At 42.9% G+C, this 27,621-nt stretch overlaps 1 protein-coding gene across 2 annotated transcripts in view; it reads right to left on the bottom strand.

Annotated features, from left to right (window-relative positions):
* Window positions 1–27,370, bottom strand: part of LAMC2 (laminin subunit gamma 2) — a 67,746-nt gene extending 40,376 nt beyond the window's left edge. The window contains exons 1-3 of one of the 2 annotated variants that reach the window (XM_027565543.1): window positions 27,283–27,370; window positions 26,952–27,169; window positions 4,726–4,914 (exon numbers count right to left, since the gene is read on the bottom strand). In XM_027565543.1, coding sequence (XP_027421344.1) covers window positions 4,726–4,914; window positions 26,952–27,030 — 268 coding nt within the window. In that variant the 5' untranslated portion in view covers window positions 27,031–27,169; window positions 27,283–27,370. The other variant, XM_027565542.1, reaches the window with a different exon arrangement.
* Between the last annotated feature and the right edge of the window lie 251 nt (window positions 27,371–27,621).

The following is a 27,621-nucleotide window of genomic DNA, read 5'->3' as shown; positions in this document are numbered from 1 at the left end:
GGCTGGCAGTATTATAAATAATACTATATCTGAACTGTGATAACAGGCTATTCATAATCTATAAAGCCAACAGAACACTAACCAGTTGTTCCTTCTTTCTCCTAATCTCTTACTTGACTGTGAACTTTTAATTCACTTATAGATACAAATCAAATCAATAAAGGTGTTTGGCTCTGTGTCTATAGCCGCAGGTGGAACATGAAATAAACTAGTTACATTCACAGTTAGAGTCTGTAAGAGTCTCCGTGTCAACCTTGCAAGGCTTGAAAGGACCCTCAGTGATAAGAACAGAAACTACCTTTTATGCTCTGTGTGAGACACTGAATTGGGCATTATATATATATATTAGTTCACCATATTTATTGGTGAATTAAGAGCTGATAAGATATCAAATCCATTTGTGGATAATTGGGAGCACTCAGAGGATCAGACAGCTCACACCGGGAGCAGATAGAGAGAAGAGGGGAAGGCACCTTGGGTGGAAATTGAATATCACTGATTAAGCAAAGGGAAAGGGTGATAGGAATGGGAAGAAGTCTCCGAATAGTGGAAGCCAAGGGAGGAGAATTCCAAGGAGGGTTAAGGGAGGAAGAAGATGGAATAGTTTCCAATATCTAAGACAAGAGAGCACTTAAGATGAGAGTGAGAAGAGGCCACTGGGGTTGGCATTTAGAGACACACAGCAGACGGAGCTAAGAAGGTAAATTCCTGTTTAAATTTATACAATTTAATTATTTAAACATAAATGAGTACATCTGGGACCCAGAAACATGTTTTTTTTTCCTCCATTCAAATTACTGGAAATTATGTTTTTAATTTAAGAAAACTCTCCCCCAGGTCTCCCGCACTGTAGACACACACTTTACCGTCTGAGCTACCAGGGAAGTCCAATTTAAGAAAACTCTCCCTACAATAGTTTTTCAGAAGCAACTCTTACTAGTCCATGGTCTGTAGCCTGCCAGGCTCCCTTGTCCATAGGATTTCCCAGGTAAGAATACTGGAGAGGATTGCCATTTCCTTCTCCAGGGATCTTCCCACGTCAGGGATCGAACTTGAGTCTCCTGCACTGGCAGGTGAATCCTTTACCACTGAGCTACCTGGGAAGCCCAAACTAAAGTAAATGAAGCACCTAACTCAATGTCTCCCAAACTAAAATAAATGAAGCACCTAACTCAATGTCTCCCAAACTAAAGTAAGTGAAGCACCTAACTCAATGTCTCCCAAACTAAAATAAATGAAGCACCTAACTCAATGTCTCCCAAACTAAAGTAAATAAAGCACCTAACTCAATGTCTCCCAAACTAAAATAAATGAAGCACCTAACTCAATGTCTCCCAAACTAAAGTAAATGAAGCACCTAACTCAATGTCTCCCAAACTAAAGTAAATGAAGCACCTAACTCAATGTCTCACACATAGTAAGTGCTCACAAAAGCAGTTTATGCCTGAATCTTCTAGGTCTCCTTCAAGCCTTGCAAAGTTGACATGGAAACACATACAGGCTCTTACTATCAACAGGATTGATTTATTTCATGTTCCCAAACTTCCAAAATAATAGCACTGGGTTTTCAAAGTATCTCATTAAAATAAAAACACCTGTCCCAATTCCTATATCACGAGCTACTCTTAGGAATTGTGAACAAATGGGCCTAAAGGATAGATGAAGAAGAGCTTCTTGTTTCAAATGTGTCCCCAAAAAGCACTTCAGGACTTAGGTAGTACTGTCTATATGCATTAGAGGACTCAGGAACATATTCTAAAATGACTGAGAGAGCTTGCTTCCTTTTGAGAATGCTTAAAAAATATAGACACTTGCATTTTTAAATAGCACTATATTATTGTTATCCAATCACTGTATTTAATAATAATTAAATTATTATCTAAGACATGTTTCAAAACAATAACTCAAATGTTATAGTCTGAGTAATTCACTGCATGGCTTGTACATATTTAAAAAAAATAAAATTAAGAGAACAAACCCAATATCATTAATGTCTGTACAGATCTCAAGAATTTAGGTATCAGGGGAGGAAAACACAAACACGCAGTGAGTTTCAAAGTATCCACAGAAAGCTATCAGGGTTACGAGAACTGAGGATAATTCAGCCCTGTTGCTGAGCCCCTAAAATCATCACCTAAAAATAAGTCTAGTTGGTATATTTAGAAGAAACTGATGTAACTGAATATACAACAAATTCCCTTGGGAAGTTATATTTTGAAAGTGAAAAATACCCTCTGGCTGATGGGGAAACTGAGAAATCACACAGAGAATTAAATTCTTGCTACTGATTTTGTGACCTGTGCAGTCAACAGGTAGCTGGAGATGGCACACAGTGGGGACAGCCCCGGCCACCAACGTGCCACTCAGCCCTCGACAAGTCCCATCACCTCCCTCTCTAAGCCTCTGCTACCTCATTGTAAAATGAAAATAATAGCACTGTCTTCATAGGGTTATTTGTGAAGATTAAATTAATTAGTGGATGAAAGTGTTTAGAAAAGTGCCTGGCACAGAGTAAGCGTGTAATTCATGTTAACTATTAATATCATACAAGACATAAATCATCACTGGGCTCCACTGCTTCCTACTGGGTTGTTCACCCGGAGTCCAAGATGTCTATTCCCCCAAAGAAAGGAAAGAACCAGGCTCACTGTTGCTGGGTGGCAACAAACGAGAGTGGAGAAGAAGAGACGGCATGGTAAAGCCTCTTCACCATCTAGCTTCACCACGCAGGCTCCTTGTCTACTCCCAGACTAATAGCCTTGTCTTCAGGCCAGGCTTTCCAGCTGAGCCAATTGCATTTCGCATCACATTCACGCTGATTATTTTCCTGGGATGACCCAACTCTAGTGACTCACAACAAAGCCACATCACCTAAGGGGATACGGGCTTGTCAGAGAGGTTAAATGCCCATTAAAGTGAAATCATTTTTCTTTTAATTTTTCTTTGGTTCAGAGGGAGAATTACTAAACCCCAAAGATTCTGGATGCTGAGTCAAAGCCACAAGACTGAGCAAATCTGACTCAAACCATATGGTAGCAGCAAGTCTGGTGAATCTGAGAATGACTGCTGATGTATGGGTCTGTATCACCATGGGGTCACCCCCGTTTTCGAAGGCTCCCCAACACACGCTACTTGCAAGTCATGGCTGGGCCAAAGCCTGCCCATGTTTAGATTCTTTCAGCTGCTGCTAAGAATCGGCTCCACAGAGTTATACTGAGTCATAAGGCTATACCTTTTTGGTAAATTAACATTGATCACATTATAGTATTAAACACTTTTTGGCAAAGAGAAATAGATATGCCAAGGAAGACAATAGACAAATAAGGTAGCTTTACAAAGTCCCAACTTCAGGGACTTCCCGAGTGGTCAGTGGTTAGGACTCCCCACTTCCACTACAGAGGGCACTGGTTCAATCCCTGGTTGGGGAAATAAGATTCCGTGTACCTCATGGTGTGGCCAAAATAATTGTTTTTAATTTTTTAAGTCCCAAATATTTATCTCTCTCTTCCTCTTTATCTTTATTAACTTGTCTTTACTGTCTGCTCATGACTATGATGGTAAAGAATCTGCCTCAGTGAGGGAGACCCCGGCTCAATCCCTGGGTTAGGAAGAGTCCCTGGAGAAGGGAATGGCTACCCATTCCAGTATTCTTGCCTGGAGAATCCCCATGGACAGAGGAGCCTGGCGGGCCACAGTCCATGGGGTCGCAAAGGGTCAGACAGGACTGAGCAACTAACACTTTCACTTTTCATGATGACCTCAGCAGGACATGTGCATCTGTGTACACATAAACTGCCTATAGTTCTGAGAATACAGCAGTGGGTGATACATTTAGAACAAGAACAACAAAAACAGACTCTCCTAGGAACCAGCCACCCTACTAGGTCTTCTTATTTATTGTTCTATTTTCTCTTGCTCACCACCCTGTGAAGGATTCTAATCTACCTATTCTGTGTCTGTCTCTTTTATCAGTCTCACTTTATCTTGCCAGCACCCAGCATAGCACCAGAAACAAATCTTTCTAATCTCTTATTTTTGAGAGGCTGGTCAAAGGGATAGTTATGGAAATGAAGAACTATCACTGGAAGAATACAAGCTTCTTTGTGGGTAGCCATTTCCTTCTCCAGGTCAAAGACTCATCTGCTGGGAAAAGTCATCGGGTGCCTCTCTTGGGGCTGGAATTCCAACTAATGGGCCCTGAAGACCACAGCTAGTTCCTACAACCTAGCCTTAAAAGAAAACATATTTCCTTTAAGATTGAAATTGCTAAAAAAAAAAAAAAAAAAAAAAAACAGTGTCTAGTAGATTCCCAGTTGTTCTAGAAATTTTTAAATAAACTTTATTTTTAGAATTATATGTTCATATGTTGAAAGGAAATTATTAGTTTTGCAATATATTTTTCTGTTCTGTTTGTTTACTTTTGGCTGTGCCATGGGGTACCTTAGTTCCTAGTCCAGGGATTGAACCTGTGCCCATGCATTGGGAGTACTGTGGAGTCTTAACCACCGGACCAACTGGGAAGTGTCTATTCAAGAAAACTGAACATCTGCCTCTTGGTCTGCTCTCTCTCTCTTTTCCCCTGCTTCCCTCCCTCCCCATTGTCTCCCCTCCCCCTCCCTCCCTTTCCCTATTCTCTCCCCTCCCCCTCCCTCCCTCCCCCCATTCTCTCCCCTCCCCCTCTCTCCCCATTCTCTCCCCCCAATTCCCCCCCTTTTATCAGACTACCTTTGGAGTTGCAGTTGCAGGGCAAACAGCGGTCTCTCTCCCTGTGTCGGTAAAATCCTTCCTTGCACCTCTCACAGTGAATGCCACCAGTGTTGTCACTGCAGTGGAGGCAGCGGAATCCATTTCCTGTCAGTCTGTGAAGTTCCTGATCAAAGATGCATTGCCTGGACTTCCCATTGCAATCACAGACTAGGGATTAGGGGGGAAAAAAGAAGACATCGTCAGCAGAAAACAAGTTGGGGCAATTCTCCTAGGTGTTTTATTATTATTATTAATAAAAATGATGCCCAGGGTACTACATACTAGTTTAAACTGCTCGGTAGCAAAAGGTAACGGGGTGAAATTGGCCGCACGACAATGGAGGGAGTTCTCGGTTTACCTAAAGGAAGCGTTGCTGGAGGAGTGTTGCCTTGGAGAACACAAAACGATGTGCAGTCAGGGTTGCAAGACTGCCAGACCCCTCAAGACAAACCAAAGCTCTAACATTATGTATTTTTATGTGAAAAGTCCTGATTTAAATATATGCAAGGAATTCATCTTTAAAATTCTGTGAAACCCCACAGTACAAGTCTGTGGGCTGGAGAAGACCTGAGGACCGCCAGGATGTGCACTCTGGCACGACTGTGAAACAGCTGAAGGTGTTATCTGTTCAAGACCTATAGCATCTGTCCTTCCAGTGATGGTCAAGGAGCTAATTTTTTTTTAATTTACTTTATTGAAACACAGCAATTTGCAGTGTTATATTAATTCCTGGTGTTCAGCAAAGTGATTCAGATATACATACATATATACATTCTTCTTCATATCCCTTATTATGGTTTATTACAGGATATTGAATAAGTTCCTTGTGCTATGAGTAGGACCTTGTTTATCCACCGTATATGTAATAGTTTGCATCTGCTAATCCCAAACTCCCAATCCTTCCCTCCCCAACCCAGCCCCCTTGGCAACCACAAATCTGTTCTCTACACCTGTGAGTCTGTTTCTGTTTCATGGATAAGCTCATTTGTGCCACATTTTAGATTCCACACATAAGTGATATCATATAGTATTTGTCTTTCTTCTTCTGACCGACTTCACTCAGCACGATAATCCTAGGACCATCTGTGTTGCTGCAAATGGCATCATTTCATTCTTTTTGTGGCTGAGTAGTGTTCCATTGTGTGTGTGTGGATCACGTCTTCTTTATCCATTCATCTCTCGACCCACATTTAGGTGGTTTCCATGTCTTGACTACTGTGAATAGTCCTGCCATGAACACAGGGGTGCATCTATCTTTTTAAATTACAGTTTTGTCTCGGTATATGCCCAGGAACAGGATTGTTGGATCACGTAGCTACTTCAGTTTTTTGAGGAACCTCCATTCTGTTTCCCAAAGAGGCTGCACCAATTTATACTCCCACCAAAAATGTAGGAGGGTTCCCTGTGCTTGAGGAGCTAATATGACTATCTGGACAGGTATTTCCTCCCCTCTCACTGTGCCATAAGGGTCTCTCCCAAAGCCAGGAGTCAAAAAGAACCACAGTCCCATTAAGAAGGACTTTCCCCAGGTTTCTAGGAAAGTTTACGTTATGCATGTTCCAAAGAGACTCGTGGGGTGACTAACATGTCCATGCGGGACCGAAACAGCCCATGAGTTAACAGGGGAAATCCTTAGTGTTGTACCTGGCACACAGCAGACCCCCAGCAAATATTTCAGCCACGGTTTGGAAAAGATGATGAGCCTTGGGGTAAAAAGAATGGTATCAAGTACCAGTTCTGCTAGTTCCTCAGGCAATCACTTCAACTCTCTGATTCTTTTTTCTTTTATAAACGTAGACTGCATTTTCTACCTCCCTGGATTGTCGAAAGGATTCCACAGACAAAAGAAGATCAAGTCCTTCATCTATGCTATTTCACCCCTCACTCACAGGAGAGAGGTATTGCCTCAGATGAGAAAAATGCAGCTTACAAAAGTTAAGTAACTTGACCCAGTGGAAAGCTGGGATTTGAACCTCTGTCTGTTGCCAAAACCCACTTTCTTTCCCCCAGAGACACTGTCTCTGTTGGCCATGCGACCCTAGTGAGAACTTGTCTCTGGCAATGCCCAGGGCCGTGACTTACCCTGGGGACTCATTTTAAAAGTCAGCAAATGTACCAACAGATACAGAGCAGCTGCCCGTGCAGGCCTTGGCAGCTCTGACGGAACAAAGGTGGCCAAGGTGGCTGAGTACAGCCGCTGACCTTCGTGAGGGACTTCTTTGCAGTAACTCCTAAAACTCATTCTCTTACTCCTGTGGCTGCCCCTAATCTGAGCAAAGTCAAGAACCTATCCAGAGACCAGTATGTTTCTGGGATTTTACATTCAGCAGCTCAGTGAATTCTTGCAATAACACTTTAACATGGGTTTAATAATTTTCATTCAACAGATGAAGAAATGAATGCATAGAGGGGGTGGGTGTCTCACCTCAGCTGACACAGCCAAGTGGCAAGGGTGTAAATGCTCCCAGGTGTGTCCAATCACAAAGCTCTAGCCTTTCCATGTTACTCTTGCGTCTCAAGGCTCTGGTCTGCTCCTGTGTGTAGGTATTCTTTCTGTGACTCCCTCATGGAAAGTTATTCAGCCTCTTCTCCAGTTCTTCCTAATCTGGCAAGATGTCCCATCCCTCCTGAGACAGCTCTGGTTGTTACACATTATTTTTATGCAATTTTATTTTTTAAACTATCGTTTTTTTAATTGTTTCCCCTCCTTTTCTCACTCATCTGATATTTTATTTATTTTTGGCTGCACTGGGTCTGCATCGCTGTGCCCAGGCTTTCTCTACTTGCAGTGAGCATGGGCTTCTCATTCTGGTGCTTCTCTTGTTGCAGAGCACAGGCTCAGAGGCTGTGGCACACGGGCTTAGTTGCTCCGAGGCATGTGGGATCTTCCCAGACCAGGGATGGAACTCATGTCCCCTGCATTGGCAGCAGATTCTTATCCACTGAGCCACCAGGATGTCCCTGCAATTTTAAATGTGCCTCTGTCCCTATAATTTTATCATGCATTCTGTTCTTCTGTGGAAAACAACAACACATACACAGACACACCTACTCTCTTCTCTATTTATTGACTCATCAGACATTTCTCACATTTACATTTATAAGGCGCTGCATTAGCCAAGCCCTTGAGTATCTGAAGATAGGACCATCTTCATCTTTAGCCTTCTCTTCTTCAGGTTAAGCTGAAGATCTGTCACCTCCAGAACTTTCAACCATTTCCCAAGTCACGATTTCTAGGTTCATCTTGACTCCCTTCCTAGGAACAAACTCTCATTTTCACTGCTGCTGCTGCTGCTGCTAAGTCGCTTCAGTCATGTCCAACTCTGTGCGACCCCATAGACAGCAGCCCATCAGGCTCCCCCGTTCTCCAGGCAAGAACACTGGAGTGGGTTGCCATTTCCTTCTCCACTCATTTTCACTACCTTTCTTTAAATGACCAGAATTTATTACAGCTCTTCAAATGTGGTTTGAACAGCTTAGCTTACAGCAGGACCAGATATTATAATTCCACAGATGAGCCTAACATTTCACTAAACTCACAGCCCATGAAGTTTGCATTCAGTTCAGACTCCCAGGGCTTTTTCACAGAACTGATGCCAAGCCGAATCTTTCCCAACGAATGTTTGTGTAACGGATTTTTCTGGATCTCCAACAGATGTGCCACACAGCTGCCATGTGCTGTGAAATTTCTGCAGAGCAGCTCATTAGGCACGAACAAGAGCTAAATCCACCAGCCAATGATCCTTGTGAGGCTGTCCAGTTGGATCCCACACTGAGCCAGTGCCCTCCCTGCCCTGGATGACCTTTGTGAACAATCTCGAAATAATTTCAAACGTCTCATTGCTTTTTTTTTTTTCCTGCTTTTTGTGTGGTCTCTGTTTTCTTTTTTGTATTTATTTTATGTTTATTCTGTTTATTTATTTGTCTGCGCTGGGTCTTGCAGGACCTTCGATCTTTGTTGCAGCATTCGAGCTTCTAGTTGCAGTTTGTGGGATCTACTCCCTGACCAAGACTCAGCTGCATTGGGAGCGTGGAGTCTTAGCCACCCGGACCACCAGGGAAGTCTTTTTTCATTCAAAACAAACTTTTTGCTGGTAGAAGTTAATTTCATTAGGAAGTGATGTATTTTTAGAGCATTATTTTAAAAATAGAAAACCCCGTTATCTTTTTTTAACCATTTCCCTTTCCTTCTGTCCCTTCTGCTTTAAAGCTCTGTTATGAAAGAAATGATGTTCTTCCTTTAAAATTCACAGCCTTCGATGGAGATGCCTTCATATAATTCCAATACAGGAGGCCTTTAGGCAGCATTTCTCCACTCTGGAACTCTGTGGCAAACCTATTGTGAGCTACCCTGCTCTCTCTCAGTTGGGCTTCTCTTTAAGCCCAGGGTTAGGTACGTTTCCCAGGTGGCGCAGTGGTAAAGAATTCGCTTGCCAATGCAGGAAACACAGGAGACACGGGTTCAGTGATTCCGTGGAGTAGAGGAAATAGCAACCCACTCCAGTATTCTTGCCTGGAGAATTCCACGGACAGAGGAGCTTAACGGGCTACAGTCCACGGAGCCACAAAAAATCAGATGTGACTGGGCACACACACCTATAATACATTTTAAAACAAGAGGAAACTCTAAAAATGTTTTTTTATTATACTTCCTTTTTTATGTTTAGCCTTGTTCAGCTTTAAATCTGTTATAGAATTTTTTTTTTTTTTTTGAAATCTACTTGCTATTCTTCTAAATTTGGGGCCAGCTGTAAATTTTGTAACTATATTGTCTAGTTTCCATCAGGGAGCCTTGACACAAAAGCCAGTAATACAAGTATAAAGATGGGGGTCCTGGACATGTCCTGGGTCCATTGGGAATAATTTGTCAAATCCTTTCATCCAACAAATATAGACGGAGCATCTATGTGCCATACCCTGTTTTCAGGAATTTAGCGGTAGCCAGAAACCAACAGATGGGACTACCCTGGTGATCCAGTAGTTAAGAATCTGCCTGCCAATGCAGGGGACATGGGTTCCATCGCTGGTCCTGGAAGAGCCCACATGTTGTGGAGCAACTAAGCCCACGCAACACAACTACTGAGCCCACACAGCTAGAGCCTGTGTTCTGCAAGAGAAGCTACTGCAATGAGAAGCCCAGGCACAGAAATGAAGAGTGGCCTCGGCTCACTGCAACTAGAGAAAGCCCACATGCAACAATGAAGACCCTGCACAGCCATAAATAAATAAAATTTTTTAAAAAACAATAGCTGTCCAAGACTTCATGGAGTTTTCGTGATACTTAGAGGAAAAGACATACATTTCATCCATTCATTTAGTAAGTATCACTTCACATCTAACAGGGGCACTGCCCTGGTGCTCGGACACTGGGCTTTGTGAGCCAGCAAGATTTCAATAAAGGGAATCATAATGTTTTATATGGGCTTCCCTGGTGGCTCAGCCAGTAAAGAATCTGCCTGCAATGCAGGAGACCTTGGTTCAATCCCTGGGTTGGGAAGATCCGCTGGAGAAGGAAATGGCAATCCACTCTAGCATTCTTGCCTGGAGAATTCCAAGTAAGATATTAAATATACACTTATTTGAGATATATTGGGCTTTGTCACATACACATCTTGGACATGTCCTTTGTCGCATACATATCATGTTATCACGGTTTTCCTCATTCTATCGTGGACAGGCATAGGTCCAGTATCTGGCATTAAGCTATTACTGTATCAGAAAATACAGAAACAAATCAGACTCTGACCCTGAACAGACCTGAAGACATATAGGGTCTAGAAATTAAGAGTGGCAGAATCTTTCTCCTTGTCTCACTGATTCTGTATCACAGGAATCAGGTCCTACCCACTACCCTTATTTGACTATTCATTTCTATGGTACTCTTTCCAAATTAGGGACATCTTTTCAAGGTTTTGACTTCCCTGGTGGCTCAGACAGTAAAGCATCTGCCTACACTGGAGGTGACCCAGGTTCGATTCCTGGGTGGGGAAGATCCTCTAGAGAAGGAAATGGCAACCCACTCCAGTACTCTTGCCTGGAAAATCCCATGGACTGAGGAGCCTGGTAAGCTACAGTCCATGGGGTCGCAAAGAGTTGGACATGACTGAGTGATTTCACTTCACTTTCAAGGTTTTGTCCTGTCCCCTCACCATCCCCTCACTCCACCAGCCTAAATCCTTGCCCTGTCAGCAGGGATGCTCCTTAGGAGCTAAAGAAAGGAGACTCAGCAAGTTCACCTCAAGTCCCGCAGAAGCCCCACAGAAACCAAACATGCCACTCAGACTTTTTTGTATTTCTCTCAGTCTAGGAAAACGTGGGTAGTAATTGTGTCTGACTGCAACGTATGCTGCTTCTTTGGCACTTAAGCATTTATTATCAAAACAGCTATAATAGCACACCATCGCTGACCCTCAAGGTACTTCTTAGAAAAGTCCGCCAGGCAGCCAGAGGCAGGCTGATCCACCCACCACCCCCCAGGCTCCCCACCAGGAAACACAGTCCAGGAGCTGCAAAGTCTGCAAACAATGCAGCAAGGTGTGCAGACCGCCTCGGGCCCACCTAACACTCCCACCCTCACTCAAACACACAACTCCAACCGGTTGGGACAGGAAGCTCGGGGCCAAAGGCTGTTTCCAAGCTGTATCCTTCAAAGAATGAAAGGAAACTGAAAATATTTCCTAGGGTTGTACTGGGGCAAGGTCTTGGAATAATCTGCATCAGGGGCTGCAGTTCATCAAGACCTCATTTTAAATTCTCCAGAGGAAATGTTGAAAGCAATTACGAGAACGGATCAACAATTTGGCATTCCTGTGACCATTTGTATACAAGCAAGTCCTCTTTCTATTGTTCTAAACATAAAAAGCCCGGCTCTGCTTTTCACCAAGCTGATCTAATTTCCACCTTCACATGCTGGACCCTTGTGCTTTTTAGCGCTCTAACAGTAACAACAAAATTTTAAATCCAAACTCCTTTCAAAACCCTCTAGATCTGGCCCTGCTGACCTCTCCATCTTGACCTTGGTCCTCTTTCTATCTCTCGTTCATTGGACTCCAACACATAGACCCTGGCATGCCCTAATCCTGGGGTGCACAAGCTATTTCCCTTTAGGCCTTTAGGCTTGCTGTTTCCTTTGCCTGGGCACTACCTGCTCCCACCCTCTCTGAACTCACTCGGCAGAAGAGCAATCTTAGGAACAAAAAAATTAGATGGCATTGGTCCATAGTGATAACCGGTTAAGAGCTTCTCTTTCTGATTGCCCACAGGTCTTCATCTCCATCTCTCTCATGGCACTTATCACTTTCTATCCTGAGTCATCCCTATTTGTGTACATGACTAACTTCCTCTATCGCACTTCGCACTTTTGTATCCGAGAAAAGGAATATTACTTGCCATATCAGTAAACAAGCAAGTCACAGTCATTCATCAGAGATTACAGCCCTCCGATGTGGGCCAGTGAACTGTAAAGGAACTCAGGAAGGAGAACACCAGCCATCTAGAAGCCATCAGACTGCAGCCACTCCCTACGCTGAGCCCTAAGGAAAGGGAGCTCAGGATGTGAAAACACAGGATACTGGCCCCAGACAGATGAGGTGCACATCAAAGGAATGGTTTCAGTGAGTCTTGACTCTTGCATCTTTCCATACATAGAAAAGTGCTAAATTCCTTAACACGGGATATCTGGTTTTCTTTAGTTTACAAAAAAAAAAAAAAACTTTTGACATTCTGGCTACCTGCCCTTTGTTACAAAATTTCTATATACCTGCTCCTGCCACCAACCCACCCACCTACCCCACCTCCTGGGAGCAGTTCTCTTAGGGTTACTTGAGATGCTGCCTCCTGGGCTTAAGTTCCAAAAGATTCCACCAAATAAAACATAACTCAACTTATAGGTTGCGTGTACTTTTTTCAGTCGACATAGCCCATCGTACCTAGTACAGGGCTTGCAACTGTGACTGTTAAAGGAAAGCCTGGCTGAAAGGAAGGATGGATGGAAGCACAGACAGAAGGAAGGAAAGAAGGAAGGCAATCTGATTCTAAGAAAAGCCAAACAAGAACCGGAACATAGAGAAATTTCTCAGGACTCTAGGGACCCAATATGAAATTTTCTCAACATTAATACATAAAGTTTTCATTGTTTACATATAAGGCATTCAGTGTAAAAAAAAAAAAGTTAATGTTTGTACCCCAAAAAATAAAAACTATGGGGAAATGAGAACAGCATGAATTGCGAGAGGAACATGATACTTTTGTTAGAAGGAGCGTATGAGACTTCCGGGTTGCTGCTTTCATTGGACGAACCATTTCAGCGCCAGGATGTCCCGACCTCTGCGTGTGAGCCTGAAGCTGCCATTGCAAAGGGCAGCACGCCTAGGACTGCGTGCAAGGAGGGGCAGGGGCGAGGCAGGTGTGAGACCATGAGATCAGTTTGCCGCCACCAGGCAGTCTTGACAGGCAGTGTACTTGGCCCCTGTGCGGGACTATCTCAGGAGCTAGGAATCTGAGCGTCATGTTTGAACCTGACAGAGTGTACTGGCTCCTGTTACGTAGAGCCTTGCTGCTCTTGTTGCCATTTCAGCTGCTAAGAGCACTAATACTGAATCACTTAAACAGCAGCAAGTTTAGAATAAGTGACCTGGAATCTCCTGGGGATAAGTCCACATATAAACCGCTTAAGGATGGTGCTTAATTCTCTTCCTAATTTAGAGGATTAGACAGGTATGTGCCTTGTTTCCTTTCTTGTATTTTCTGTCTCTCATTCCCTTTCTGAGACATCGAATCTTTTCTTCTGCTTCCTTGTTGAAACTCTCTTCCCTTGGATACTATGATGCCATATTGCCAGGTTCCTCTTGGCTTCTCACCTCTTCCCTTACCCATTCAAGTCTTTGTGGGATCCTCTCCTTGCCCCAACTCTAAGTGTTGGTGCTTCTCACGTCTCAGGCCTGAGCCTCCATGCCTCTCATGATAGAACTCTAGAACTCTCTCATCCAAGCCAAGGACTTCAATAACCACAACAGGTGTGGACATACCAAGATACTTCCCTGGCCCAGAATACCTTCTCAGTTTTAGATCCTCATGTCCAGCCATGCACTTTACATGTTCAACTGGTTGTCTCAAAAGCTCTTCACACAAAGCATATAAAAACTCAATTTATAAATAATACTGCAATGAACTTTGGGGTGCATGTGTCTTTTTGAATTATGGCTTTCTTAGGGTATATGCCCAATAGTGGGACTGCTAGGTCATATGGTAGTTCTATTTTTAGTTTTTTAAGGAACTTCCATATTGTTCTCCAAAGGAAGCAATCTAAATGTCCATTGACAGATGAATAAAGAAGATGTGGTACACATATGCTAGGGAATATTACTCAGCCATAAAAAGGAATGATATCGGGTCATTTTTAGAGACAAATATGGACCTAGAGTCTGTCACACAGAGTGAAGTAAGTCAGAAAAGCAAATATCATACATTCACACATATGTGTGCAATCTAGAAAAACGGTACCTCTTTGCAGGGCAGGAATAGAGATGTAGACATAGGGAATGGACATGTGGACTGGGTGGAGGGGACGGGAGGATGGGATGAGTTGGGAGAGTGGAATTGACATATATGCACTATCGTGTATAAAACAGACAGCTAACGGGAACCTGCTCAAGGAGCTCAGCTCAGTGCGCTGTGATGACCTAGAGGGGTGGGATGGGAGGGCAGTGAGAGGAAGGTCCAAGACGGAGGGGATATATGTATATATACATATAGATGATTCATTTGTTTGTACAGCAGAAACCAACACAACATTGTGAAGCAACTATATCACAATAAAAAAAAATTATAAAAAAAACCCACCAAACTTTTGTCATCCCTTCAAGTCACAAAGCTGAGAGCTATCCTTATAGGGTCTCCATCTTCTTCATTTGCCTATATTCTATTCAATGGCCAATCGTATTGATATAATCCTCTAAACAGCTCAAGCCCATCCAAGTCTAGCTCCACGACAGCCACCCAAGACCAAATCCCAGTTGTCTCTTGTTGGCATAGCTTCCTAACTGAATCCTCTGCAACTTCTATTGCCTCCCTCCACTCAGTATAGTCAGAAAAGCTTTTTCAAATACAAATTTTACCAATATCTCCCTGTGAGATATTTACCAACATCTCTCCTCTATAATGCCTTTTTTAAAATTTTTAGATAAAGACAAGAACTCCTAAACATTGCTTACAAAGACTTCCACTGTCTAATCCTATCTACTTTTCCAGCCTAACTTCATCTCTCTCCCATTCATTTCACTTATGTTTCACTTTATGTTTTTACTTCCTCTGCTTCTTAATATTCTTGCTTTAGAGGAAAAGCATCATAGTGGGCAGACATGAGTTGGGGTTATCAATCCCAACCACCCTCCTCCCTTTTGTTTGTTCAAAGAAATTACGCTAAAAATTCAATCTTAATTTATTATTATTTAGATATCATCCCCTTCCTCTGAGTCAAAGAACTGGCCTCATGTACTGACAACTCTTTTCTGCTCAAAGACAGCAATCACCACCTCTGGGAAGTCAGCTGTAATGAGGCTCTTCATCAAGAAGTCCAAATATAAATAAATAGATAGAAAATGATGAATAAAAGTAAAGGTGAGAATTGTATACTCACTTTAAAAAGCTGGTAAATGCCTATTTTTAGAACAAAAACAATTAAAGCGGATGTCCTTTAAGTAGCAATCTATAATAAAGTATTTTTAAAATTATTTTTACAAATACTCCAATTGCACATTACTTATGAAGTCTGAAGCAAGAAAAACCTGACACATCTATCAGTTTGGTATCAAGGGCATTGGAAGCTATCATCCTATTTGCAAAAATTGAAAGTCTCCATGTCTGTGATACTCAAGATGATGAGTATTTTTATTGTAATTTTTAAAAAAGATGATAATGATAATGCTCATATTTTCCAGTTTTAAAATCTTCTACATGAGATTTTTCTTTCCAAGGTTTCATTTGTTTCTCAGCTTGGGTAAATACTTTAAAGCAAAATCTGAATACTTCATAAGTTATTTATTTATTTTTAAATATTTGTTTATTTGGCTGCATTGAGCCTTATTTGCAGCACACGTGATCTGCGTTGTGCCATGAGGGATCTTTTATGACGCTGTGCGGAGTCCTCTCTAGTGAAATGAGAGCTCCAGAATCAGTAGTTGCTACATGACGGGCTTAGGTGTCGTGAGGCATGTGGGATCTTAGTTCCCCAACCAGGGATGGAACCCACGTCCCCTGCATCGGCAGGTGAGTTCTTAGCCTCCGGACCACCATGAAGTCTCCATTTCATCCTTTAAAGTGATCTTGAATTTTATGTTTTTATGTGTGACTGCTTCTAGTTTTAGCTTCTTCAGGTATGTCGCAATACGTTTTCTAATTAGAATAAGAAAACTGAAAAGGCACTTCCCTCTGTAAGAGCTTTTTAACTGAATTCCGTTCTCTGCCTCGCCTTTGTCACAGCTTCCTTTTATGCCAACGCCGCTGGAACCACTGGTGCTGTAACCTGCCCGATCATTTGTTTTCCAGGACATGTAAATGCCCAAGCAGTACATGTACGCCTGCGATGTAAGTGCTCTGAGAGGACCGACAGTAGCCAGCATTCTAATCCCATGGAAAATTTTGAATGATAGAGTACAGACAAACCTTTTCAGTTCTAAGTGGTCTAGCCACTGAAAGCCAATGAAACTGTTTACCACGTTTTTTCAATGATTAGGGCTTACAAGGAGTCACCTACTTCCATCACGAGTTCATAGCACACTGTTTGTAATCTAGACTTAGAAATGGCACAGGCGGATATGGATGACTCAGCCAGGGAGGACTAGACCAGGGAGATGTCTTCCCTAACACCCCACCAGGATCCCATCGGACGATGGGGACAGGGAAAGAGGTCTCAGTGAATAGGAAGGTTGGGGAGGCCAATTTCTGCCTGACTAGCAAAGCTGAGAAGGAAGAGAAAGTTAGGACGCAAAGGATACAGAAGAGGCTCCCTTCTCTTACACATGGTATCTTTAAAGGCTTGACTCCAAGATAACAGGAGTCAGCTACAGGGTGTGATCAGTAGTGATTGCAGCGAGGATTCGGTATGAAAGTTCATCACCCTCTTGTTACTCTACAACCTTCTGACCACAGACATTCCTGTGAAAGTGAGTGTTAGTCGCTCAGTCATGTCTGACTCTTTGCGACCCCATGGACTGTAGCCCACCAGGCTCCTCTGTCCAGGGAATTCTCCAGGCAATAATACTGGACTGGGTAGCCATTCCCTTCTCCAGGAGATCTTCCACACCCAGGGATCGAACCCAGGTGTTCTGCATCACAGGCAGATTCTTTACTATCTGAGCCAATTGCTGCAGGAATGTCTATTTTTCATGAGATCATCAAAGAAAAGCATCCCAATACAGAAAGCACATCTGACTATTACTTAAAGAGCATAGTGTTCTTTCAGCACTTGCTACACGGCCCAGCGAAAGGTGTCATCTGCCCCTTTAAGAAATGGCTAAACTAAAGGACATTAGAGAGTCCACGATAGCTAGAGGTGACCCCTGGAGCGATGAGGACTAAAAGGAAAGAAATCACGTACGAGGACTCTGAATAAAGAAAAATTTCAAAGGAAATTCTGATTTGCACTGAAATGCTTTGTGGAGTATACATTAAATGTGGCTTTTCTTTTTCTTTGCTTACATTTGTGTTTTTTTGGCTCCTTAAAAAAAGTTACCTAATGATTCTTCCTCTTTAAACCTTTCGTTGCTTTCATGAACAAGATATTTTTGTACAAGGAGATTAGCCACAGATTTTTTTGCTATCACTACATTCCTTCACAAAGATACACACATTTAGGTATGTGCATGCTTACCAGGCAGGCACCATTTGAATTCTTAGTTTTGCCAGAAGAACATGGTAACTTGTGTGCATTGTTGTTGTTGCTGTTCAGTCACTAAAGTCATGTCCGACTCTGCAACCCCATGGGCTACCGCATTCCAGGCTTCCCTGTCCTTCACTATCTCTCAGAGCTTGCTCAAATTCATGTCTATTGAGTCAGTGATGCTATCTGACCATCTTATTCATGTACATTACAATGTCGGAAAAGGTATGAAATGCATTTTACAGCACTTTCCTTCAAACTTCATTGCTGAAAAAAAATCCACTTGAAAATAGTGAATTAAAATTGTGGTGCTTAAAGTGAGGACAGTGAATTAAATGGTCTTTTAGGAACCCAATCATTTTGATGTATCCACAAAGAGAGGTAACAGTTATTGTAAGAAGAATTTGGACCGTGAAACCTCCAGCAGAAGGTAGGATTGACGTGTCCTACATCCCAGCTCTTAGCAAAGGAAGTGCCTTTTCAGTCTCTTACTCTAATTAGAAAACGTATTGTGATACACCTGAAGAAGCTAAAACTAGAAGCAGCCACACGTAAAACCGTAAAATTCAAGATCACTTGAAAGGATGAAATGGGGACTTCCTTGGCGGTCCAGCGGTTAAGACCTTCCTACAAGGAAGATCCAGTGGAATCTTCAAGGAAGGTCCTTCCCTGTAGAAGGTCCTACAAGCTCTGGAGCCCTCATGCCACAACTAGAGAGAAGCCCGCACAACGCAACAAAAAGTTCCCACATGACACAGTGAAGTTCCCACGTGCTGCGACTAAGACGCAATGCAGCCAAATAGATAAATACATAAAAATAAATAATAATGTTACTTGCCATGCCTGGTCAGCTGTGGCCTGGCCTCTGTCCCTGAAGATCTCAGCCTGTGAAGATCCCCTCCTACCATATCCCACATACAACCCCTCGGAAGAGACAAGAGCCACGCTTTGGGTGCCGCTGGATCCACTGGGCTCACAGAGTAAACCGGCCTATCGAGATGAGAGATGATCTTTAAACATTAGAAATCCCCTTTAACCAACAGCAAAATCAGTAGTGACTTGAAAGAACAATAAGTATGTATAAAGCTTAGTGGTCAATGTTCTAGCCATGAAACAGACAGAATCCCGAAAAACTTCAAAACGTATTCTAATAATCTCCAGCCAGGGAGAGAAAGGCTATGGTTTTTCCAGTGGTCATGTATGCATGTGAGAGTTGGACTGTGAAGAAAGCTGAGCGCTGAAGAATTGGTGCTTTTGAATTGTGGTGTTGGAGAAGACTCCTGAGAGTCCCTTGGACTGCAAGGAGATCCAACCAGTCCATTCTAAAGGAGATCAGCCCTGGGTGTTCTTTGGAAGGAATGATGATAAAGCTGAAACTCCAGTACTTTGGCCACCTCATGCGAAGAGCTGACTCATTGGAAAAGACTCTGATGCTGGGAGGGATTGGGGGCAGGAGGAGAAGGGGATGACAGAGGATGAGATGGCTGGATGGCATCACCGACTCGATGGACGTGAGTCTGAGTGAACTCCGGGAGTTGGTGATGGACAGGGAGGTCTGGCGTACTGTGATTCATGGGGTTGCAAAGAGTCGGACACGACTGAGTGACGGAACTGAACTGAGGGAGAGAAAAATAGGCTCTGGACACAACTATGCTTTAATAGATTCCAAACATTGAGAGGTAGGATTTCCCTGACAGTCTGGTGGTTAAGATTCTTGAGCCACTTGGTCAATTACAAGCTATGTGATAAAAACAAACAGAAGAGGAAACTTGGTAATCTGAAATTTGCTCTCTTGTCAGTTCTCCTAGAAACTGGAGTTTGTGCTTGATTTTACCCTGTTGTTCACTGCCATTTTTAAAGGAAAGGCTACTCTAAGGACTCACATCCACAGAGCTCTGAAAGGTCAGGACACTGATGTCCCAGCTAGAAATGTAAGGGATGTTGTTATAATAGATCAAGAGTCCATCAACTCTGAAAATTTATTTAAAAGAAAATTCTTAAAAAGAATGAGAAATAAGCCATGGAGGTATCTTGCTAAAGAACATTAAACTAGGACTGAAATCCGGTCCTGTTACTAACTGCCCGGCTCTGGTCAAGGCAATCACTTTCCTGTGATTTTCCAATCTATAAATGAGGGTCACATGTCCTGGAGCCCAGCTCTGCTCTAGCCAGTGATGATGATCTGGACAGTCACTTTGTCTCCCTGAGTGTCCTTTTCCTTAACTTTAAAGGAGAGGCTCCGGTGGAGAACCCTTAAGAGTCATTCTCACTTAGGTCCATGATGCTGTTAATAAAAGAAGAAAGTGGTGAAACCTGCAAACCTTCTCATAACAAATGCCCAATATAGGTACAGCTGAAGATATGATCGTTTTTCCAGTGTTTAAGTTAATATGGGAAATGATCTAGCTGCAATTTTATTTTTTCTAGGATGTGAAGATCCATATTCACACAAAGAAAGAAAACAAAATCTGGAAAAGAAACAGTCAGGTTTCTGTAAAGAGGTCAACAAAACTGAAGAAGTCCAGGATACATATGTGTTTGCCCAATTGACTTCCACCTTCTTCTGATAGAGAGGAAGTCCTCACATTGATCAGTGCTGGAAAAAGAGCCATTCTTTTCTTCTTTTATGACATAAGGAAGCCCATGTTTGTTGGGGAGGCATGTATACAGACATACAGTCACCCACAGACACAAAAAAAGACTCAGCTTCTGGCTTTGGGTGTGGCTCAAATATTACATCATATACCTGGGAATTATATTAGAACACAGCTCAGTATGATTCAGTAATCTATTTGGTCTAATTTGTGACTAGAGTATTCTAGAATCTATGGTGTTATTTCTACACTGGTCTATAATAGATTGCTAAATCTTGTAGTGGCAAATTTCTCTAGGAGAAAAAAAAAGTCAAAATAGTTCAGCCACTAAGAACTTAAATGGGAAAAAATGTTCCTAGGATGGCCTCAGCATCTTGATTTCATGCTCCTGACTTTCCCATAAACACTGATCACAAATCAACATTCTTCCTCAGCTTCTTGGGTCAGTGGAGTTAAACCAGTGGCTCCCCCAGTTCGGAACACTCAGAATTTAAACCTACATGGGAATATTCCTACATGGGAATACACTCCAATGCATTTCTATATGCCAATTTATTATACATACTTGAATATAAGATGAATATAAGGCCACATTTAAGTCTTTTCAAAATCTCTGTTATACAGCACTTTCTCAATTGTTTTATTTTTAAAATAAAGTATTATTTGGGGAAGACATGTTAACCTGAAATGACCTCAACCAATGTTTCAGATAATTTTTAAATAAGAAAGAGGCCAAGCTATCAAACACAATTCTCCTAATAGTTCATCTCACAATTGCGAGCACCTGAAAGTTATCCTAAGTAAGCCTTTTGAGATGATTATGCTATGATGATCACAATGAGTGCTTCGGGATAGGTTTTACACCTTTTTCATGTCTTCTGAAAATGGCATACTTTTCAGTGACAGCAGCAAAAGATAAGACAAATAGAGCCATGTCTCGATTCACCTGATCCAAAATAGAGAAAAACTGCATTCAAGTGGCTTTAGGAATGTTAAAAATGGAATTTGAGAAATGACAGGTCATCTAATGTTGGGGTCATCTTATACATGGGCATGTTCCAGAAAGTAACATATGCTGAATCTGTATATGATGAAGTATGATGGTTGACAAAACGTAAGAAGAAATGATATGAAACTGAATCCTGAAACTCCAATCTGCTTTGGGTTCCTTGTGAGTAATTCTGTTCGTTTCATTGGGTAAAATTTAGAGTTCATTTCAGCCTGAGCCAGGGGACTCCTCATCACCTTTCCTGGACTAATGAAAGGAGCCTCTTCCAAAACTTTACCACTTAAAACTCAGAAGGCATTATACTGACATTTGGTACTGGCAGAGCAATTAGTTGTATAACAGTAATACTGAACACTATGAGTGTTTACTAGGCATTGTGCAAAATGCTGTACATGCAGTAATCACAGCAATTCATTATCTTCACCTTAGAGATGAGGAAACCCAGTAACATGGGGGGCAGCTTGTGTCACTCCCTTAAGTGGTAAATGATGCCGCTAGGATTTGAACCTCACTCTGTGACACTTTCCAGGTGATGCAGTGGTAAAGAATCCGCCTGCCAAGGCAGGATTTGCAAGAGATACGGGTTCGATCCCTGGGTCAGAAAGATCCCCTGAAGGAAGAAATGGCAACCCACTCCAGTATTCTTGCTTGAAAAATTCCATGGACAGAGGAGTCTGGTGGGCTATAGTCCAAGGTGTCACAAAGAGTTGGATATGACTGAGCACACACACACAGATAAACACAATCTTACTGCAGAGCCTGTACCTCTGTGCAGGATGCTATACCGTTCCAACAAGTTGTGTGTGTGCTCAGTCACTCAGTTGTGTCCAGCTCTTTGCAACCCTATGGACTATAGCCTGCCAGGCTCCTCTGTCCACAGGATTTTCCAAGCGAGAATGCTGGAGTAGGTTACCATTTCCTTCTCCAGGGGATCTTTCCAACCCAGGGATCAAACCCACATCTTCTGCATCGCCTGCATAGGCAGGTGGAATCTTTACCACTGAGCCACCTGGGAAGCCCACCACTCCACAAGTTAAATAACAGAATCTATGAGAGTATAAATCTCTCCAGGGGTCCTTTCCACCAATCACAACACAATCCTAAGTACCTCTTTTCCAGCATCAGGCTATGGGAGAAATTAAATTAGTGATCTGAATAATCTTGGATGCTGAGTTCAGCATTCTAGAACAAGTGGTTCAAAATTGACCTAGTGGCTGAATCCTCTAGTGTCATCTTAGCCTTCACCCTTTGTGTGTTCATATTTCTACCTCTGAGTAGAAATTATGACTCCTAAAGTAGAAATTTTTGACTCTTACATTTTTTAATTGAAGTATAGTTGAATTACAATGTTGTGTTAATTACTGCTGTACAACGAAATGACTCTGTTAAACAAATATATATATGTATATTCTTTTTCATATTCTTTTCCATTATGGTTTATCACAGGATATTGAATATAGTTCCTTATGCTATACAGTAGGGCCTCATTGTTTATCCATTCTATACATAATAGTGTGCATCTGTTAACCCCGAACTCCCGATCCAACCCTCTCCCACCACCTTCCCCCTTTCACCAGTCTATTCTCTATGTCCCTGATTCTGTCTCTGTTTCATAGATAGCTTCATTTGTGTATGACTCTGATATTGTTGAAACTCTTCCTTGCTCTAACAAAACTCTACTCTTTCTTGATTCTCCCTAGCCTTGATGCCGCCTCCTTCTATTCCTTCACTATTCTTCCATCTCCTTGTTAAGTACTGAGGTTTCTTTTACGTCTTTCTCCCAGGTAGTCTTTATCCGTGGTCATGTATGGATGTGAGAGTTGAACTATAAAGAAAGCTGAGCACCAAAGAATTGATGCTTTTGAACTGTGGTGTTGGAGAAGACTCTTGAGAGTCCCTTGGACTGCAAGAAGATCCAACCAGTCCATCATAAAGGAGATCAGTCCTGAGCGCTCATTGGAAGGACTGATGTTGAAGCTGAAACTCTAATACTTTGGCCACCTGATGCGAAGAACTGACTCATTTGAAAAGACCCTGATGCTGGGAAAGATTGGAGGCAGGAGGAGAAGGGGACGACAGAGGATGAGGCGGTTGAATGGCATCACTGACTGGATGGACATGAGTTTGAGCAAGCTCTGGGAGTTGGTGATGGACAGGGAGGCCTGGCGTGCTGCGGTTCACGGGGTCACAAAGAGTCTGACACGACTGAGTAACTGAACTGAACCCAGGTAGTCTCATCTATTTTCAAGGCTTTGTTGGACACCCAACTTTATATTGTTTTAATTTCCTCTAAATTTCAAAATTATAGTTCCAGCTGTTCACTGGACATGTCCACTTGCAACTCAAACTCAACATATCCCCATGGACGCTCACCTCCTTCTCTTCTACCGCCGACCTTGCTCTCAAATCTGACCCTTTTGTTGAAGTCCTCATTTCCTTTAATGGCATCACTGCCTAACCAATTACATGAAGTTGAAGCCTTGGACCCATCTTGGACTCTTTCTTATTTCTCACAGTTTCGCCTTACTATTATCCCCAACGCACACACTCACTGGATCACCAAATTCTTCCAATTTCACCTTCTAAATGTCTCTGTGATCTGTTTCCTCTTTGCTGTTCCACGACCATGATGAAAACCCTCATCAAGTCTCATTTGGATTATTTCAATGGCCATTTATTTGCCTCTCCTAGCTCACTTCCATCCTTTAAGCCCTTAAATGAGTGACCTTTCCCATGTCCACTCTTCTTAGAAACCACCTGCAACCTGGAGACAGTGCTTTGGAAAATCAAGTGTTCCTTACTTGCTGCAAATTATAAATCCTTCCTTCTCTGGAAAAAAAAAAAAACTTCTGCAACCCTTCTTTGCCACGGGGCACTAACCTAACTGCATATCCTGATCCTGGCATGGAAGGCTCTTCACCACCAGATTCTTGGCTACATTTCTAGTGGCATTCCAACCTCCCTTCTCCAGTCGCACCTCCTCAAGGGAAGTATGCTGCAGACCATTGGAGCTACAGCCACATTCACGCCAACTGTGAGCTCCTGGGGGGAATCTTTACCTTTCTTAATGATCTCTAAGCATCCAAGTTCACTACACTCGCACTGTTGGCATCAGGCATCTTAAAGAAATGTAGTTCTAGGCATTTTAAGGTTCTTCACAATAACATCTCTTCCTTTCAACAGCCCTGCCAGTTTACACAGCACTATTGCCTCCATTTACAGCAAAGAGCCGACTCCAGGCGGCTGAGGTGCCTGAATGGTTACTAATAAGGAACTAGAAAACAAAGCAGTCAAAAATGTAAAGCCAGGTCAGGCTCACTCTAAAACATGTGCTTTAGCTGAGACCAGCTCTGATTATATCTAACACTATAATTTCACCTGCAAGGTAGCACCCAGGAAGCAATGTCCTTGCTTTAGGCTCTCAGAGGTACACAGAAGCAGGTCACTTTGGGAGATGGCAAGCACCATACTTTCAGCCCAACTCTCACAAGATCCCAGCATCCCATAAATGGAAAAGCATGGGTGCTCTAGCCTAACACAAACTTTTCACACTCTCATTGAACCCCAAATGAAGCCCTTTGAGGAGGCAGCTTAATATTTTTAAATGGCCTATCTTTGAAAAAGGGAAAAGTCTAGAAATGAGCCTAAACACTGCTTCTGACTTAACAATTCCTTAAGTCCTTCTGACTTACTGGACACTCTGAGTTTCTCCATCCTTGAGGAGTTAGAGTATAAACTCTTTCCTCCTGACTCTTAATTTTATTAAACAATTGATGTTGTGGTTGGTTAGCCACTAAGTCGTGTCCAACTCTTTTGAGACCCTGTGAACTGTAGCCTGCCAGGCTGCTCTGTCCAGGGGATGTCCCAGGCAAGAATACTGGAGTGAGTTGCCATTTCCTTCTCCAGGCGATCTTCCCAGACCAGGGATAGCACTTATGGCTCCTGAATTGCAGGCGGATTCTTTACCACTGAGCTACAGGAGGAGCACAAAACAATTGATATTTCCCTACATATTTGTTTCTTTTATCTAATGCTAACACAACACACACATGAAAATCCCATAGACGGAGGAGCCTGGTAGGCTGCAGTCTATGGGGTCGAGAAGAGTCGGACATGACTTGAGCGACTTCACTTTCACTTTTCACTTTCATGCATTGGAGAAGGAAATGGCAACCCACGCCAGTGTTCTTGCCTGGAGAATCCCAGGGACGGTGGAGCCTGGTGGGCTGCGGTCTATGGGTCGCACAGAGTCGGACACGACTGAAGCGACTTAGCAGCAGCAGCAACACACACACACATACACTCAACTATAGCCCAAAGGGAAACTGCTTCAACAATTACTCATTATGTAAAACACATGTACCTGTTCCCTTATTACTTTTATAATAAGGTCCCTGAAGCTCCAGTCTAAGTGCCCATGGACCAAGTTTCAGATGTGTCTCTGCCAGTAGCTGCTTCTGTAGCTTTGCACAAATCCATTCCCATATTTTCATTTATTAAGTCAAGGGGTTCTAAGAGTTGATCCATAATCAGTCTCTCTGAATTCTGATACTCAAAGACTATTCTTACTTTTAGGATATTTCTCACTAGGTGAACGCTATTTATTCTGAGGGAATCTAACCTACATGATCATTTTCATAAGTGATTTTTAAATGGTAGTCAAGGATGATGACCTGGAAGTTAATTTCAAGATTATCTTAGACAAAAAAGACTGAATCAAATGCATTCAAATACACGCTAAAACATTTGTGCCATTCAAATACCATTCAGGCTGGCATCACCCAGACTGCAAAGTAATAAATGGAGTATCTAAGATAATTCCATGTACCCATGAACTTGGTCTCATATTCACACATGTTCACATGTGTGAAAACGGATATTGGATATATTGAGATAATTATCCAAGTGCCATCAGATACAAGAAGCAAAAATAAACCCCAAAATTTGAGGTAATCAGGCAAATATCATTGGTAAAATTCAGTGACTACTAAGTAAAAGTTAAGAAAAACACCCGTTATGTTGTCATGGCTGATGCATGCATACAGTATACCGTTGCTAGGTGCCCAGGAAGTTTTGTTTATAGGAGTTGAACTTCTCACAGCGTGACAGCCACTGGGTGCCCTAGATAAGATCAAATGGTCTATGACATAGGTGCCCAATAAATGCCTGTTGAATAAATATTATGTGAAAATACTATAAAAAGTAACACTATGCAAAAGGAAAAGCATTGTTAAGACTCTTAAGGCTCATTTTCCATCCCAAAGAAACGGGAATTCCAGAGGGATGATTAAAGAGGTGCCTTTTCAACCTTCATGGGGTTCAAGGTCACAGAAAACATTCCCACCAAAATTCCATCAATAAAAACACACTGTGGGAAAAGAATTTATATACCCACATGTTACTGATTAAACCAGAGCCCCTTGATCAAAAAATAAATAAACACTCAAGAAGGCACTTTTTAAAGGGAAGAAAACCCTGGTTTGGCACAATCCATTGGCTCCACATTTTAAAATCAGACAGCTTTACATAGTATTGGTAAATAGTATATAATACTATTGTGAACCACCCTCTGGAGGAGCCCCACAGGGCGGAGCAGGGGGAAGCTCTAAAGAGGTTCTTGCAAAGTGGGGCGCCTTCTTGCAAAGTGCGTGCAGCCATCACGGTCTGCAGGGCAAGGCCAGTTCCCGGCCCAGGGCTGCGCTGTTCCCTCCGGGAAGGGACTCACCTGGCGTCCTGGAGTTGGCCCGGGCTGCAGGCAGGAGGAGCGAGAGGCAGAGGCAGCCGCTGAGCCAGAGCGCAGGCATGGCCAGGCCGGGCCGCGCCGTCCGCCGCTGCAGGGGAGCTGCCCGGCGCCTCGCCGCTGGGAGCTTTCACTCTGCGCTCCGCTGTGCCTTCCTTTTCCTTGATCAGGTGGTTTTATCGACTCTTCTACCTGACTCAGTCCTGACAGGAAGAGAGCCTGTGTTTCAGGGTGTGACTCACCTGTGAATAAGGAGGACCCAGCCCTCGGGAGGCAGACAAACACACAGCACACACGGAGCTGTAAAAGCGCTCACCCCTGCTGCCGGGCTCCCCCCTCGCCGCAAGGAGGGCGCACACCTGGCCTAGGCCGAGGGCGTGGTGCAGAGGCTGCGGCCCAGGGATCTTGTGGGAGGAATGTACTAGGTCCCCCAGAGCCCTCCTTTTCTCTCAGGGTGGTCCAGAGCAGCATGGGGAGGTAGCTAGCAGCCCGCCCCTTCCTCCAACTGGGAGGCCCAGTCTCCTGTGCGGCAAACTCAAACAAGTCAGCAGCTCTGATCAGCTCTGGGCTAGAAATCAACAAGGAAAACAGGCCAGTCCAACAGTCACAACAGGGTCCCCTCCACCCTCTGGCCTAGGCTCAAACTCTCTCTGAA

Source organism: Bos indicus x Bos taurus, chromosome 16 (genome assembly GCF_003369695.1).
Source record: "Bos indicus x Bos taurus breed Angus x Brahman F1 hybrid chromosome 16, Bos_hybrid_MaternalHap_v2.0, whole genome shotgun sequence".
NCBI lineage: Eukaryota > Metazoa > Chordata > Mammalia > Artiodactyla > Bovidae > Bos > Bos indicus x Bos taurus.
This window is presented reverse-complemented; position numbering and strand designations above follow the sequence as displayed.